General features: G+C 46.2%; 1 protein-coding gene across 1 annotated transcript in view; it reads right to left on the reverse strand.

The window, feature by feature from the left end:
* The window catches only part of LOC126195763 (uncharacterized), a 759,248-nt gene that overhangs the window by 174,802 nt on the left and 566,793 nt on the right, over positions 1 to 17,653 (reverse strand). Inside the window, exon 4 of the mRNA XM_049934390.1 lies at positions 1,764 to 1,939. Coding sequence (XP_049790347.1) covers positions 1,764 to 1,939 — 176 coding nt within the window. The remainder of the gene's footprint in view (positions 1 to 1,763; positions 1,940 to 17,653) is intronic.

The raw sequence follows: 17,653 nt of genomic DNA on the forward strand, positions 1-17,653 counted from the left end.
ACAAGTTGAAAACGTCAACATTAACAAACGCTGTATCACTGTAACTGTCTTCTCAACAGCTATCGATTGCAGTTATGAAAAATACATGGTTCCATTTTAAATAATGTGCGTGCTTCAGTATCTACGTGGATACCAGCGCTGAAAACATTCACAAAACAAGAAATTACGTGCCCCTCGACGTTCTAACATTTGCCGAAAACCGCGTTTTCGATATCCGTAACAGTTCACGAAATGAAGGATGTGTTAGGTCTTAGGGGCTCACCGTGTATACCTCATCCCATACTACCCCTTTACTTTATTGTTAGAACAGTATACCCCATTCTCATTAATAAGCCTCACTGCATTGTATTAACTTGCTCAGAGTTTTAAGTCACAAAAAATTATATTTCTGTACAAGTTGGATGTAAGGGATCGAGCTTGATGTCGAGATTGGCAGTCAACCTCAATAGACACCAGCATGACGCATTGCGCGTGTATCAGTGGAAAGATCATTTGTTGTTTGATTTCACGAGTGCCGAACAGTCGCTATAAACAGTCACATCCATGAAATATCTGAGAGATAATTAACGAGGAATGACCACACGAACATAATCAGTGTAGAGGCAAATACCGAACTGAAATTCACTTCAAGAATCCTCAGTAAATGCAGCCCATGAGAGGAGGAAGTATATCTTACAAAACTCTCAAATGGCTCAAATGGCTCTGAGGACTATGGGACTTAACATCTGTGGTCATGAGTCCCCTAGAACTTAGAACTACTTAAACCTAACTAACCTAAGGACATCACACACATCCATGCCCGAGGCAGGATTCGAACCTGCGACCGGAGCAGTCGCGCAGTTCCGGACTGAGCCCCTAGAACCGCGAGACCACCGCGGCCGGCACAAAACTCTCGTTCGATCGACATCTCAGTACTGCTGAGACTGCCACCCACCTCAGGTAGGACGGACACATGTTGTAAACACATGTTGTAAACAAATACCTCAATGTTCAAATGATTCAAATGGCTCTGAGCCCTAATGGACTTAACATCTGAGGTCATCAGTCCCCTAGAACTTAAAACTGCTTAAACCTAACCAACCTAAGAACATCACACAGAGCCATGCCCGAGGCAGGATTCGAACCTGCGATCGTAGCGGTCGCGCGGTTCCAGACTGAAGCGCCTAGAACCTGCTCGTCCACAGCGGCCGGCCCCATCTCAGTGTCCTTTTGCCTATATACATGTTGGAACATATGGTGACATGAACTGCCTCACGTCTGTTGAATTATAACGAAACTGCTCTGAAGATGTCTATTTTTAGCCGTAATATAGGTTTACAATCATACTAAAAACTAATGGGATTGCGAGTGATTGTGGTGTGCTTCTCCTTCCTCTCTGGCTCAACCACATAATGGTTCAACGATATTTGTTACAGCGTGCAGTGTTACAAGAATATATGCGATGAATATTGTACATCAGTGTAAAACTACAATAATGTTCCAGTACATTTTATTGTCAATACACCGTTAATAGGGTAAATGATGATTGTCTTTGTAAATGACTGTGAATAAATAAATGGTTGCAATGCGAATGAATTTAGTAGGCAGTACGCACTCAGATGTTGCAAAGAGGATACCAGATACTAAGCTGTGAAAGTAAACCACAATAATCGTACGTAACAAATACGCGAGAAAGCCAAGTTCGTAAATGAGGTGCTTATACAAACACGATCGCATTGCTTAAAGTGAGACCAATGTGGCGCGTGTGGAGGGAACACACTTACCGGCAGCTCCTTGATGCTGAGGTCGGGCCTTCGACTGCCGACGGGCTCGTCGTTGATGTAGAAGGAGAGCTGCGCCGCCGGCCTGGATGGGGGCGCCGTGCAGTTGGCCCTCAGCAGGTCCCCCGGGTAGTAGCGCTCGCGCTCCGCCACCAGCGTGGGCGGGCCCTCGGGCAGCGCTGCAACACGGGCAGCCAGCGTGCGTCACAACACTGTGTTGTACCTCCTAACAGTGCGTGGATGAGTAGTGTCGCAGACCAAAGGCACCGCCTGACAAAGTGTGGTAGCACCAGAAACCTCTGTACTTTGCTAAGAAGCGTCCCACAGGGCTTCATTCTGGGTCCTCTCACTTTTTATGCCACCTTAATTACTTGGTAATGTATGATCGTGTAAATTGTTAAACGAAATTTGTGCCAGAATTAGGTTCAGCACTGGAATTAAGCTTCAAGGGGAAAGGAGATCAATGATGCGGTTCGCGCATGACACTGCTATCCTCAGCGAACGTGAACAAGAATTACCTGATCCGATGGATAGAATGAACACTCTAATGAGTACAGAATATGGATTCAGAGTAAATCGAAGAAAGATAAAAGTAATGAGAAGTTTCAGATATGAGAACAGCGAGAAACGTAACATCAGGTTTGATGGTCACAAAGTAGTTAAGGAATTTTTATACCTAGGCAGCAAAGTAACCAATGACGAATGGAGCAAGGAGAACATCAAGAGCAGACTAGAACTCGCAAAAAGGGCATTCCTGGCCTAGAGAAGTCTACTAGTATCAAACATAGGCCTTAATATGACGAAGAAATTTCTGAGACTGTTCGTTTGGAGTACAGCATTGTATGGTAGTGAAACATGGGCTGTGGGTGTGGGTAAACCGGAACGGGAGAGAATCGAAGCATTTGAGATGTGGTGCTGAAGACGAATGTTGAAAATTAGATGTACTGAAAAGGTAAGCAATGAGGAGGTTCTGCCCAGAATCGGCGACGAAAGGAATATGTGGAAAACGCTGTCAGGGAGAAGGGAGAGGATGATAGGACATCTGTTAAGACCTCATGGAATGACTTCCACGGAACTAGAGTGAGCGGTATAGGCCAAAAACTGTAGAGATTGGAATACATCCAGCAAATAATTGAGGACGTAGGTTGCAAGTGCTACTCTGAGATGAAGAGGTCGGCACAGAAGAGAAATTCATGGCGAGCCGCATCAAACCTGTCAGAAGTCTTATGACCAATGAAAAAGAGATTTCAAGGTAGGGAAGATGCCGAGGATGGGCAGAGATCAAGCAACGTTCATATTCATGTTATATGTATTATCAGTAATCTCCGACTATTGTCAGATGCTGCAGTTCTTTGTAAAAAAGTACTGTCTGAGAACAACTGGGCAAATATTTCTTTCTGTCTTGATAAATTTTCGAAGAGTATTAAATACTGACAACTTGCTATAAATGGTCACGAATGTAATGTAAAAATGTGTGCTTCATCTCTTGTTAATACCTGGGTGCTGAAATTTGTGGAGACAGGAAACTGAACGAACGTATAGGCTTAATCGTAAGTAAAATAAGTGATAAACGTCCGCTCATTTATAGAATACTGAATAATATAAGCAGTGTGTATAGAAGGTATACAAAGATGGCTACTGCAAATGTGTTTGCCTCCGGAGTGCGTCGCGGAAGTGCTGAAAAATGTGTAGATACACGTCAGGTGTACGACTTAAGCCTAATTACAGTGTTTAAAGAACCAACATTAATTGAGAATTTAGGAACATTCTACAGACTTCAGTGTATATTTCCCGTACGAACAGTGAAGACAACATTAGAATAATTATAACGGGCACAGAGAGAATTAAGCAATAATTCTTTCCGTGATCGAAAGGCGAATGGAAACTGGAAGGAATCTTATTCTGTTGTGCAAAGGCAAGTAGCGTCCGCCATATAATTGACAGTAGTTTGCAGAGTATAGATGTAGATGTTCTCGTATTCCATGGATTGCTGGGAGAGATGTTTCTGACAGGTGAGAAGAACTCAAAGATGTTCAGAGCGACTTAAAGCTTATATTGTAACAGTACAGTGCAGTTATGAATAACAGTGTAAAATATATCATTTTTCAGAGTCCCCCTTTGAACGAAGTCGAATTACTCTTAAGCTGTCCGCCCCTGGCAGCTGAGTGGTCAGAGCGACGGAATGACATACCTAACGGCCCGGGTTCGCTTGCAATCTAGGCCGGAGATTTTCTCCGCTCAAGGACTGGGTGTTGTGTTGTCCTATTCATCATCATTTCATCCCCATCGACATGCAAGTCGCCGAATTTCGTCAACTCGAAAGACTTGCACCAGGCGACCGGTCTACCTGACGGGAGTCCCTAGCCACACGGCATTTACATTTTACTCTTAAGCTTACCTGCATTACGCACTACACGCTTACTGTATTCTGGGAGGCTGTCGTTTATGTAAAATCCATGCCTCAGGGTCAACACGAAGACTGTGAAGTATGGACAAAATCTTCTTCTCTGTGATACTATACATCTTCCTTCCTGTTTTGTTCCGGTCTGAAAATTCTTAGACTCGATTACAGTTCTGAGGCGAATATGTTAGTGTCATTCATTTGCTGCCTCCAAAAATCAACAAAGAGAAATCACAAACACAAAGGAATTAAAGACATTAGTTGCCAGCGGGAACTGATTTATTAATTTTTCCCTAGTTCAAGCTTGTGACCTAGGTAGATATACGAGGTGTGGCTAGAAAGAAACCGGACTAGTACTGGTGAAACAATAAAACGAATGCAATAAGGCTGAAAGTCGCGTGGCCTGTCACGTGACTCTCGCTCCGCCTACTGCTCGAGTTTCATCTGCCTCCTGCACTCAGTCTGCCCGTGGCGTCTGTTTTAAGTAGTTGACGTTTTGTCTGTGCGTCGGAAAATGTTGAGTGTACAGAAAGAACAGCGTGTTAACATCAAATTTTGTTACAAACTAGGAAAATCTGCAAGTGAAACGTTTGTAATGTTACAACAAGTGTACGGCGATGATTGTATACTTGAAACTGTGGACACATGTTCGAAACATGAGTACCAACATAAAAAGGATGGATAACCGAATGTACGTTTCCCCACGTAATTTGAAAAGTCACCTTACTTTTTGAACAGCCCTCGCATGGTTCCAAAAATACCAACGTTCAAGCAAAAATCAAGTAAGGTGAAGTGAAACAAGAAAATGTCGCGTTCAAATTAAGTGGAAATATTTTTCTGAAATGCAACATAGCATAAAATTTGACTGACGCTCAGCCTAAATAAGTGTCTCGACCATCACGTACGTGAAACCGTGTGGCGTAGATGGAGCCAACTGAAAGGGTTTCCGTGCGCTCGAGAATGGGCAGGACTGTTCGCAAGGCTCACAAAGGTCTGGCGACGAATAGGTGGAGGTGCGTGTTTTTTTTTCTGTATGGTAGCCGCGCGCGGCTGGTGTTTCTTTGACTGCATTCCCGTCGGAAGCACTCATTTCCTCGGCGGCAGCGATTAATCCGGCGCTCGGTTAAAAGCGCTCCGGCGCCCGTCGCTGGAGCTCAAACGCGGTTACCCTCCCAAAAGAACAATTGTTTTCTTTTGTTCCTGGGCAGTCCGTTTGCAGGAGTCGCCCGCCCCCCGTCCTGCCACTAACTCTGTGTTACTCTTGTCGGGGGACTCTCTCTTTCTCCCTGCAAGGCTTAAACGCTTCAGCCTGCATACGCTCCAGCTTGCTTTACAGTGTAAACTACATAAAATACTAGCTCGTGCCTTTGCTATGTTGGGTCCTTTCAGCTACATTTATTAATTTCACAACGACATTCATGAGTAAATGCTTCACTGGATTCTTGCCCCGTGAGATATACGAGTATACAATCCTAAACATTCGGCGGCTTCCACAGCCGTCATCGTCACGTGATTTCAATACGCCCTGTGGTACTGTCGCATTTAGTTTGCCGAATTATGTCATAGGTACTTTACGAAGCCACGTAACTTCCATGTGATACCAGAGATGTTGGATGCCTCAGTTTATTACTCTGCTGCCTTTCGGCATTAAACTTTTACGCACCACCAAAAGTGTATCTACGGTCCAGCTAAAGTTATTGCTACAAATTCTGATCCCAGCAGCTTCTTTGATCACAGAAACCTAGTAGATAGATACGTGGGATAATACTTCCATTTCAGCAGACGTACTCGTATGTCTTTGGATGAGAGTACGAAATTTTGTTTACCAGTAGCCAACACATACTGATGTGTGTCTTGGTGCACAAGGCCTACATACATTGGATAAGAAAGCAGTTTTATGCATGCCGGTACATAGAGCTTAAGATATTTATGGCAAGGGGCTCATGGATTTCGAGATCGGATACCGAAAAATATATTCCATAAGAACAGCTATAGCGATCGAGTTATTGAGTTAGTCATGGATATGAAACAAAGATACAATCATCACACGGTTATCAGCCTATAGAATACTTTTCATTCTTTTTTTTTCCTTTATTGAGTTTCGATTCCCCCCAAAGGGGGCGGGCTGGCAGCAGCTTAGTATGCCGCTCTTCAGCCTACAGGTTTTGTTTTAAAAAGAGGAAGATAATAAAGAATAAAAACAGGCGATAAAATCGGAGACTTAAATGGTAACATGGCGAAAAAGTAGTGGAACTTAAAACATAGAAAAAAGGGATGATGATGCTAATAAAATACATATGAAGCAGGTAAAATAATAAGCAGACAATTAAAGAAACACGGCGACAGTCTGGTTTCTTTTCGCAAAAGAGATAAAATTCACACCCAGCGACAGCATGGTTTCTGTTCGCAACACTTTGGAAAAACGAATAACACTGAACATTCACTTGAACACTGCACTAAAAAGTTGGCAAATATGACATACCACAGCCGAGAGCAGGTGGGGGGAAACTGGACAGATGATGGGAAAATAAAAATGGGGGACGGAGAGGAAAAACGAAGGGGGAGGGGGGAAAGGAGCCGATGGAGGATGAGGACCCATAAGAGGGGTGGGGGGTGTTGGACAGACGCGACAGGAGGTGGGAAGGCAGAGGAGGGGAATACAAAAGGACTCGGGGGGTGGGGGGTGGGGGGGGAGGCAGAAGGGAGGTTGGGAGAGGTCAGGTGGGGAGAAAACAGGATGGAAGGGGGGGGAAGAGGGAGCCCAAGGAAAGGATAGAGGAAAGGAGAGGGGGTGAGGATCAGAGTTGATAGGAGGGATAAATGGAGAGAGAGAGGGCACCATCCGGGAGGGGGAGTTGATGGAAGCCACCTTGGGAAAGGTGACGAAGGGTGTAGAGATGGAGGGTAGGGGGGACACAACGGTGAAGACGTGGTAGGGGGGTGGGATGGGAGAGCAGAGGAGTAACCAGGGGGTGAGGGGGATCAAGGCGGCGGGAGGTGTAGAGTATGCGGATATGTTCGAGGAAAAGGAGCAGATGGGGGAAAGGAATGAGATCATAGAGGATCTGTGCGTGTGACAGGAGGCGTATACGGAAGGCGAGGCGGAGTGCATGATGCTCAAGGATCTGGAGGAACTTAAAGAATTTGGGGGGGGGGGGGGCAGATATCCAGGCGGGACTGGCATAACAGAGGATGGGACAAATTAAGGATTTGTAGGTGTGGAGGATGGTAGAGGGGTGCAACGCGCATGTCCAGCCAGAGAGGAGTTTGAGGAGTAGCTACTACAAATAAAACAGGGAGAAGGTTGTGTAGGAACGGTATTCGGTCCATCTTCCGACCACCCAACAAACTTAAAGAGATTGTATGCTTAGTAAAAGACAGTTCTGGTAATGAACTTCCTGGAATTTATACGAGGAGCGTTCAATAAATAGTGTAACACTTTTTTTCTCGGCCAGTTTCTGTTGAATAAGTTGAGAACTTGTTGTGGGACATCGTGGAATATTCACGCTTCAACTCTTATAGTTTCACGACAGGTGGCAGCGCTATACGTAGGCTTCAAACTGGTGTGTTCCAAGCAGACGGCTGTCATTGAGTTTCTTTTCGCGGAAAATCGGAGCATCCCAGACCTTCGAAGACGCTGAACAAAGGCACGGTGTGTCGCGGCGTCCGTCATAATCGCACCAATGTCCCACAAACTTGTACGATCTCCCGCATACCGGTTGGCTGCAAACAGTTGTGATTCCTGCAATGTTGAAATTGAAGAAACGACTTCATTGTGTGCGTTGTCACAAAAATGCAAACAAACATCTTCTCGAAGACAACGCAAGGCCTCAGACAAGTCTGCGCACCCTAGAGGAGCTCACAGAAGTCTACTTCATTGTTCTTCCTCATCCGCCCTACAGCCCGGATCTCGTATCTTCCGACTTCGATCTATTTGGCCCAATGAAGGACGCACTGCACGGGAAGCAGCACGTGGATGACGGGGAGGTAGCCGATGCAGCAAGACGTTGGAACCGGCATCGACCAGTTAAGTGGTAAAATGTAAGTGTCGTGTGACTAGGGCCTCCTGTCGGGTAGACCGTTCGCTGGGTGCACGTCTTTCGATCTGACGCCACTTCGGCGACTCGCGCGTTGATGGGGAAGAAATGATGATGATTAGGACAACGCAACACCCAGTCCCTGAGCGGAGAAAATCTCCGACCCAGCCGGGAATCGAACCTGGGCCCTTAGGATTGACATTCTGTCACGCTGACCACTTTTTTCATTTTTTAAATATATATATTACAAAGAATAATTGTTGTACAAGGTCAGACATTTTGTACACTACCGCATAAATAATGTCTACAATGTCCAAATGTTGACAAACAGTGACTAATTAGAAAATTAATTAACCTGATCACCAACCGACGTTCGATAGAGCGATAGAGCCATCTATCGACACGTTCTCCAGATGCTGACGTAAGACAAGGTCGTCTTCTCGAAAATAGACCACTAAGCTATCGGGGACGGACATTTAAGTGGTGCCATGCGAGTATACGACCACGCAGTAAAGTGTCGTAAGGCTGTCGAGTTGAATGCAGATCATGCTGAAGAATGCGGTTTTGTAGCCAAAAGAGTGACAAATAATACGACGTATTGGAACCCTGGATGAAACCAGCTTTCTTTCAGAAAAAATGTGTTGCACTACATGTTGAACGCTCCTTGAAGAATAACTTCTGAACGCGGTAACAATTACATCGGTCAGTCAATACAAACGATACGAGAACGGTCCACAGAGCACCGATTCCAATTTAAGTACGGCGATGTCCACAAATCTGATATTGCGTAACGCAGTCTCATGCCCAGACATACAATTATGTGCAAAGGTATCGTCACTATTAATGGGTATCTTTACAACTGAATAAGGGGGATAAAGTGTGGCCTCAGTACAACTGTTGTGCGAACGGAATGCAGTAGGATGTGCCGTGCATTAGAGCTGGATGAAGCATGGAGTCAAATTTTAGCAGTGAGAGCGTAAACAAAAATTCTGGCAAAACAACAAATATTATACCGCTAAATTTTGTCACACACATGAACGTATATATAGTGAGTAACATGATGGTTGCTGTTGCGTGCAATTTATTACGTCACATACACTCTTGGAAATTGAAATAAGAACACCGTGAATTCATTGTCCCAGGAAGGGGAAACTTTATTGACACATTCCTGGGGTCAGGTACATCACATGATCACACTGACAGAACCACAGGCACATAGACACAGGCAACAGAGCATGCACAATGTCGGCACTAGTACAGTGTATATCCACCTTTCGCAGCAATGCAGGCTGCTATTCTCCCATGGAGACGATCGTAGAGATGCTGGATGTAGTCCTGTGGAACGGCTTGCCATGCCATTTCCACCTGGCGCCTCAGTTGGGCCAGCGTTCGTGCTGGACGTGCAGACCGCGTGAGACGACGCTTCATCCAGTCCCAAACATGCTCAATGGGGGACAGATCCGGAGATCTTGCTGGCCAGGGTAGTTGACTTACACCTTCTAGAGCACGTTGGGTGGCACGGGATACATGCGGACGTGCATTGTCCTGTTGGAACAGCAAGTTCCCTTGCCGGTCTAGGAATGGTAGAACGATGGGTTCGATGACCGTTTGGATGTACCGTGCACTATTCAGTGTCCCCTCGACGATCACCAGTGGTGTACGGCCAGTGTAGGAGATCGCTCCCCACACCATTGATGCCGGGTGTTGGCCCTGTGTGCCTCGGTCGTATGCAGTCCTGATTGTGGCGCTCACCTGCACGGCGCCAAACACGCATATGACCATCATTGGCACCAAGGCAGAAGCGACTCTCATCGCTGAAGACGACACGTCTCCATTCGTCCCTCCATTCACGCCTGTCGCGACACCACTGGAGGCGGGCTGCACGATGTTGGGGCGTGAGCGGAAGACGGCCTAACGGTGTGCGGGACCGAAGCCCAGCTTCATGGAGACGGTTGCGAATGGTCCTCGCCGATACCCCAGGAGCAACAGTGTCCCTAATTTGCTGGGAAGTGGCGGTGCGGTCCCCTACGGCACTGCGTAGGATCCTACGGTCTTGGCGTGCATCCGTGCGTCGCTGCGGTCCGGTCCCAGGTCGACGGGCACGTGCACCTTCCGCCGACCACTGGCGACAACATCGATGTACTGTGGAGACCTCACGCCCCACGTGTTGAGCAATTCGGCGGTACGTCCACCCGGCCTCCCGCATGCCCGCTATACGCCCTCGCTCAAAGTCCGTCAACTGCACATACGGTTCACGTCCACGCTGTCGCGGCATGCTACCAGTGTTAAAGACTGCGATGGAGCTCCGTATGCCACGGCAAACTGGCTGACACTGACGGCGGCGGTGCACAAATGCTGCGCAGCTAGCGCCATTCGACGGCCAACACCGCGGTTCCTGGTGTGTCCGCTGTGCCGTGCGTGTGATCATTGCTTGTACAGCCCTCTCGCAGTGTCCGTAGCAAGTATGGTGGGTCTGACACACCGGTGTCAATGTGTTCTTTTTTCCATTTCCAGGAGTGTATTAATTAACCCTAGAACTTTACTCCGGAGTCCCCTGCAAGGTCTATGATCTACGGAAGAGGAATGACCAAAGGATGGTTTAATCACGCACACTGACATTCACACGCACTTTAGAGACTAAGAAGAAGGAAAAGAACTAAAAACCACCACCTCAACACACGGGCGTAGCAAGATGGGCTGTTCCCTTGGTTTTAACATGCGGGATAAATGAATAAAATTTCTATTAAAGTAAATTGCTATAAAAGTGAAGAATAATTGAGAATCACAATTGACCAAATATTCTGCAGCGCAAGATCACTGTGACCTTGGCACTGTAGACTTTCTCATTAGATCACGACCACGCGTTCCTCACAAACAAAAGAGTGCACAAAGACAGTTATCAAACGAGACGAACTGCTAAAAATTCGGTCATAAAATCACGGAAATCATACGCCATATACATGCTCTCGTGAAAGGGATACTAAACAAAATGAACTGAATCATAAGAAACTCAACACAGCTCCACGTGTTTGATTAACAGTTTAAGTGAACAATAGCCTACACCGTCCCTGGATTTCAACGCGTTTAACACTCGCGAATTAGGAAGTAAAATTTGTCACATACCATAATAAACAATGAACGATGAAAGGAATCATTTACTATGACTAGCTTTGAAAAACTTACATTAAACACAACATTAAGTTCTCATCGAACAGACACACCTACCGCCAGTAGGTCTGACCCGTCTCGCGTCCCACGGAACACTTGGCAAGCATTCGCTCTCCAACCAAAACCGCCTCCGTACCTACGGAAGTGGCCAGAGGAACCCCTATTATGGTACCAATAGCCAGAGGAACCCCAATTGTGGTACCAACCTATACAAAAGGATCGTCCAAGGCAAACAGAAACCTCTCTGCTGCCTGGTACATGTTGATCTTCCGCTGGCTGGAAGCCAACAAGAGAAATCAGCTGAACCATCCGCTATCTAACGAAATCAGCATCGTTACTGATGTTCTTCATTCACAGACATTGACATGATCTCCGGCAGGATACGGAATTTCCGTGACTTTTTGATGTCTTGAGGACATAATTCGACCAATTACGTACGAAACGTACATAACGACCTACTGAAACCTCCTGACGATGGCGGCGGAGGAAGTAGCGAAAACTGGAGACCGCTTACAAGCCGGCCGCTGTGGCCGAGCGGTTCTAGGCGCTTCAGTCCGGAACTGCACTGCTGCTACGGTCGCAGGTTCGAATCCTGCCTCGGGCATGGATGTGTGTGATGTCGTTAGGTTTAAGTAGTTCTAAGTCTAGGGGACTGATGACCTCAGATGATACGTCCCATAGTGCTTGGAGCCATTTGAACTGCCTACAAATCTGACACGACAGGAACTCCGTAAAGCACTTATTCACATTAATTAATTGTTACACGAAGTAGCTAAGAATGTCACTACGAAAAGAGGCGGAGAGGGGATCCGAGAAACCTAATTACCATTCAATGGTCGTTACTTTAGGAGAAAGAAGAATTATTTTTAAATCTGCGGGCTTTCGTGGTCGATTTCACTGAAGATATATTCTCCGTTGTTGATCCGCGTCACTTTCCTCTACAAACTCCTTCGCTGATCGACGTTTCCATCCCTTTGCGGGAACCTCTTTAGGATTTCACTGGTGTTCCTGGATAGTTGACAACTGAAGTGAATGGCGCTGCAGTCTGGAACCGCACGACCGCTACGGTCGCAGGTTCGAATCCTGCCCCGGGCATGGGTGTTTGTGATGTCCTTAGGTTAGTTAGGTTTAACTAGTTCTAAGTTCTAGGGGACTAATGACCTCAGCAGTTGAGTCCCATAGTGCTCAGAGCCATTTGAACCATTTGAACTGAAGTGAATGACGTGATACAAAATTGTCAAGGCTTTCGTGGCCACTTGTTGACAAAGTGCCTGTTGGCTTCTGACTCGGGTTCTTCGGCCGACTTTCGTCTGATGCTCTTCGTCAGCCAGAGGTTACAATTTTGATTTTATTTCCAATTTTTCATATATATGACTACGTGCTATTACATTATATTGAATACTCCTAGTTTTCACAGTCCTTTTTAGTGAAAATAACAAAACTATATAATGGGAAATTCTTACAATATACATTACTCTAAAAAATCCAAAAGAAAGTAAGAAAACATTTAAGGCTAATATGAATGGATAAGGTAATTTTAATTATACTTAAAATTTGCTAATGAATGGTGTTGTGGTTAATGACTTGTAACTTACAACTAATCTTATAGGATCTCCTTCCCTGTTGCGTCAGTACTTGGAGCTGCTTGCTACAATGGTTATTAGATGTCTTATATCTAATTTTACATATTCTCCTTTCCTTTTATATCAGTACTTGGAACTGATTTCTACAATGTTTCCTTCACATCTATGATTGCCTTAATAATATTACGTTCAGTGTTTTGTTGTGAAGTGTGTTGCGTTTTGTGGGATGGACGCGAGGGGCCGTCGTGGCGCAATGGAACGTTCGTTCACGCGTTACCGTCTTTCGCCTACGTGGGGAGGGGTACTTTCTTCTAGTGTGTTGTGTCATCGTAGTGCAAGGTCGGGGAACTCGTCCGATGTGTTTTGCGCTACTGTATGTGCTGGGTGTATGTATTTGGCTTTCGAACGCCTCTTTGTGCGGCTTGGTCATCAGTATGTACTCCATTTGGGATCGTTTGTGTAAGATGTGTGAGCCATATCTTGCACTTAGCTTGACTAGTCTGCCGGCCGGAGTGGACGAGCGGTTCTAGGAGCTTCAGTCTGGAACCGCGCGACCGCTACGGTCGCAGGTTTCAATCCTGCCTCTGGCATGGATGTGTGTTTTGTCCTTAGGTTAGTTAGGTTTAAGTAGTTCTAAGTTCTAGGGGACTGATGAGCTCAGTCCCATAGTGCTCAGAGCCATTTGAACCATTGACTAGTCTGTAGTGGGGTTATGCCTGGTGGAGAAGCCATACGTTCGTCCTTGTACTTGTCGGATTAACTGCTGTCATTTCCTTGTTGTGTTGAGTAGGTATTGTTGGTGGGTTTGATACTTCACGTGTTTGTCGACGTGAACGCCAAGGTATCTCGCGGTGTCAGTCAGTCATCGGGGCTCTTTCCATAGTCGGAGTGTTATGTCCTCGTGTTTTCGCCGTCGTTTTCTGGTTAGGTTGCGGTGTTGGAACAGTATTGGTTGTGTTTTGGTCGTGTTGCGTCGTATCCTCCATTTCGTCATCCAGGTCTCTGGTTTGGTCAGGTATTTTGCGACACTTTTTTTTTTTGTATGACGTCGGTTCTGATCCCCGTGCACCAGTAGGCGGTGTCGTCAGTACGCAGAGCTATTTTTTCGTGTTGGTTTGTCTGCGAGGGTATGTCGTTGTGTGTATATCGCGTACAGTAGCGGGAATGATATCGCACCTTGCCGGACCCCCGCCTCAGGGGTCAGTGATTCTGAGGTAACGTCTTGGATGTGTACTTTACTGTGTCAGGCGTAAAAATTTTGGTGCTAGGCCTAGTTAGAGAATATAAGTCCATTACGCTGTAGCCAGTCGAAGGCGCGTTGGGTATCTAAGAATACGGCCAGCGTACAGTGCGATTTGTTGAAGTCTTTGGTTATGTCACATGTGTGTGAGTAGCGGGCCTGTGGTGGACAGATTGCAGCGGAAGCCGTCTTGGAGCAGGGGAAGTAACTGTTTGCTGTCGACGTATTTTCGTAATTTGTCGATGAGTATGCGTTCGTAGGTTTTGCTATGACGTCTAGTAGTGAGAATGGTCGGTATAAGAGTGGGTCGATCCATGGTTTGGGGATCATTGTGATTTTGCTTGTCTTCCACACACTATCGGTATTGTTTCTGTCGTTAGGCAGTAACTGAATATCAAGGATAGGATTGGTGTTATGGTGGGATGGAGGGCGTTCTGTAGGTGTATACTTTTTATGTTGTTCTGAGCCGAGCTCGCGGCCGCAGGCTATACGTACCTGGCACGCCAACCTCCAAGGGCTTATCCGCGGTCATTTCCGGTGCGGTTCTTCCATGGTACCTGCAATGATCATTCTCTGCAATGCTTGAAGCCAGGATCCGTTTGCCTTGAGAATTTCTTCTTTCTTGCTGAAGCTATTCTCGTGTTTGTGAACTTGTATAGCTCCTCTAAAGCCAGAGCTTCTGTATCGGCGCCGGCCGTGGTGGTCTAGTGGTTCTAGGCGCTCAGTCCGGAACCGCGCGACTGCTACGGTCGCAGGTTCGAATCCAGCCTCGGGGCATGGATGTGTGTGATGTCCTTAGGTTAGTTAGGTTAAAGTAGTTCTAAGTTCTAGGGGACTGATGACCACTGACGTTAAGTCCCATAGTGCTCAGAGCCATTTGAACCATTTTCTGTATCGGCGAAATTTACTATGTAGTCGATCTGACACAGTGCATGTTCTGCCATGGACGATTTCTCCACCTGCCACAACCTGCAGTGGTGCTTATGTTCCGTCATCCTGGTCTTGATTGATCGTCCAGTCATTGTAACATTAACTTTCTGCACGTGCACGGAATGTGGCATATTCCTCACATTGCAAGTGGTTCCTTTTTCTCCTTTACCGATCTGAGACACACTTTGATCTTCTTTATCGGTTTGTAAATAGTCTTTACGCCGTGTATGCGCAATATACGGCCGATTCTATCCGTCACTCTGGGAATGTATGGCAGAAATGCCGTACCCGACATTTCTTTTTCTGATTTGTCATTTCGCCGAGTGTTTGGCGCTGTTACACTTCTAATATAACTTGTGGAGTACCCACTGCTCCTTAGAACACTTTCCAGGTGTTGTATTTCGCGTCTGAGATGCTGAGGCTCACATATTCGTCCTGCTCGCTTTACGAGCGTATTAATCATGTCTCTTTTCTGGCTCGGGTGATGATTTGACAGTCTGTGTGTGTCGGTTTTCGATACACGTTGTGTCCCAAGTTTTCACCATCCCTTGTTACAAGAACATGTAGAAATGGTAGTTTTTTGTCCTTTTCTACTTCCATGGTAAATGTTATGTTGACATCGAGACTCCAGGTATCTTAGAAAGTCACCGAACTGTTCCTCACCATTGCTCCACACAACGAAGGTACCATCGACGTGCCTGTACCATACCTTGGTTTACAAGGTGCCAAGTCCAGTGACTGTGCTTCGAAATGTTCCATGACGAAGTTGGCCACAACTGGACTAAGAGGACTACCCATGGCAACACCTTCCAGCTTTTCGTAGAAGTAGCCATTCCACGTGAAATAGCTCATGGTCAGACATGCACGGAAGAGCTATGTGCTGTCTTGCGGGAAAATGGAACCGGTGTGCTCCAGAGTGGCACTTTCGAAAACAAAGAAGCAACATCAAAGCTGACCGGGATGTCGTTTGGCGCAAGTTTTTAGTTTCTGCTCCTACAACGTGGCCTAACGACTCAGACGATATCATCATCAAAACAATTGTACTTATGATTTTCAAGCGTTTCCAATGTGTAAATTTTTTGTCCTACGTTGGCAAAGATATGTGCAACTTCAAAAAGAAGAAGAAGCAGGAAGTGCGGTTTCAACGGAGCTCTTATTCGAACAAGGCGACGCTCTGGTATTGTAGCGCCCGGCAGGAGGTAAAACTGATGAGATGCAAGAACAACCGAGGAATGAGTTTGGAACTCAAGTCACCGACATGTCCACCAAATGTGTACACACGGGCTAAAATTGAAGCTAGCGGCAGTGCATAAGGAAAGTACGGGACATCACAAATATTGACATATCCAGCCGCCACTGCTACAGAGTAGCAACATTTTAAACAATCAAAGAAAAAGAGACACGCCGGCCGCGGTGGCCGTGCGGTTCTGGCGCTGCAGTCCGGAACCGTGGGACTGCTACGGTCGCAGGTTCGAATCCTGCCTCGGGCATGGGTGTGTGTGATGTCCTTAGGTTAGTTAGGTTTAAGTAGTTCTAAGTTCTAGGGGACTTATGACCTAAGATGTTGAGTCCCATAGTGCTCAGAGCCATTTTTTGAAAAAGAGACAGGAAGAGACACGTGCTATTGTTGCCTAGGAGAACCCGACGTGCAGGTCCAGCACTTGAATTAGAAAAGGTCTGCTTCCACCGCGCGCCATGAACGTAGTGTTTCAAATGTGTTTGTTGAGTGTGAGTGCTTGTAATAACTTTGTGTATGACGCCGCGCCATGTCTGTGCGGTATGATGACGGAAAGAAGGAAGATGGTGCGGACACACGGCTTACTGCCGTCGCTGACACCCAAACCTCCAGATGTCAGACATTTACATCTTGTATGTACATAGAGAATGTACCAACATACCGAATTAGTTTATGCTGTGTGCTGTCGTCTAGTAGAACATGTGCGAACGGTAATTAAGGTATCAGCAGAGCTACGGTGCACAGTAAAAGCGGATCTGTGAGGTATTGTTTATCTCGCGTGGGTTAGAAGGTAGAGCGTTCGATCGCCGAACCAAGGGTCGGCGTGCAAGCCCCCTTGATGACAATTTTTTAACCGTTTACTAGTGAAACTGTTACATGGGAGAACATTTTCCTGACATAAAAAGACTTTTCGTGGTTTGTAGCCATATTCTTTTGGCACTCTGCTTTCGATCAGTTAGTTGAACGTTATGTATTTATTATTGAACTTCTTGTTTGTTTATTAATAATTATTAGTGTGGTGTCACCGCCAGGCACCACACTTGCTAGGTGGTAGCCTTTAAATCGGCCGCGGTCCGTTAGTATACGTCGGACCCGCGTGTCGCCACTGTCAGTGATTGCAGACCGAGCGCCGCCACACGGCAGGTCTAGAGAGACTTTCTAGCACTCGCCCCAGTTGTACAGCCGACGTTGCTAGGAATGGTTCACTGACAATTACGCTCTCATTTGCCGAGACGATAGTTAGCATAGCCTTCAGCTACGTCATTTGCTACGACCTAGCAAGGCGCCATTACCAGTT

The sequence above is a fragment of the Schistocerca nitens genome, chromosome 7 (genome assembly GCF_023898315.1).
Source record: "Schistocerca nitens isolate TAMUIC-IGC-003100 chromosome 7, iqSchNite1.1, whole genome shotgun sequence".
NCBI lineage: Eukaryota > Metazoa > Arthropoda > Insecta > Orthoptera > Acrididae > Schistocerca > Schistocerca nitens.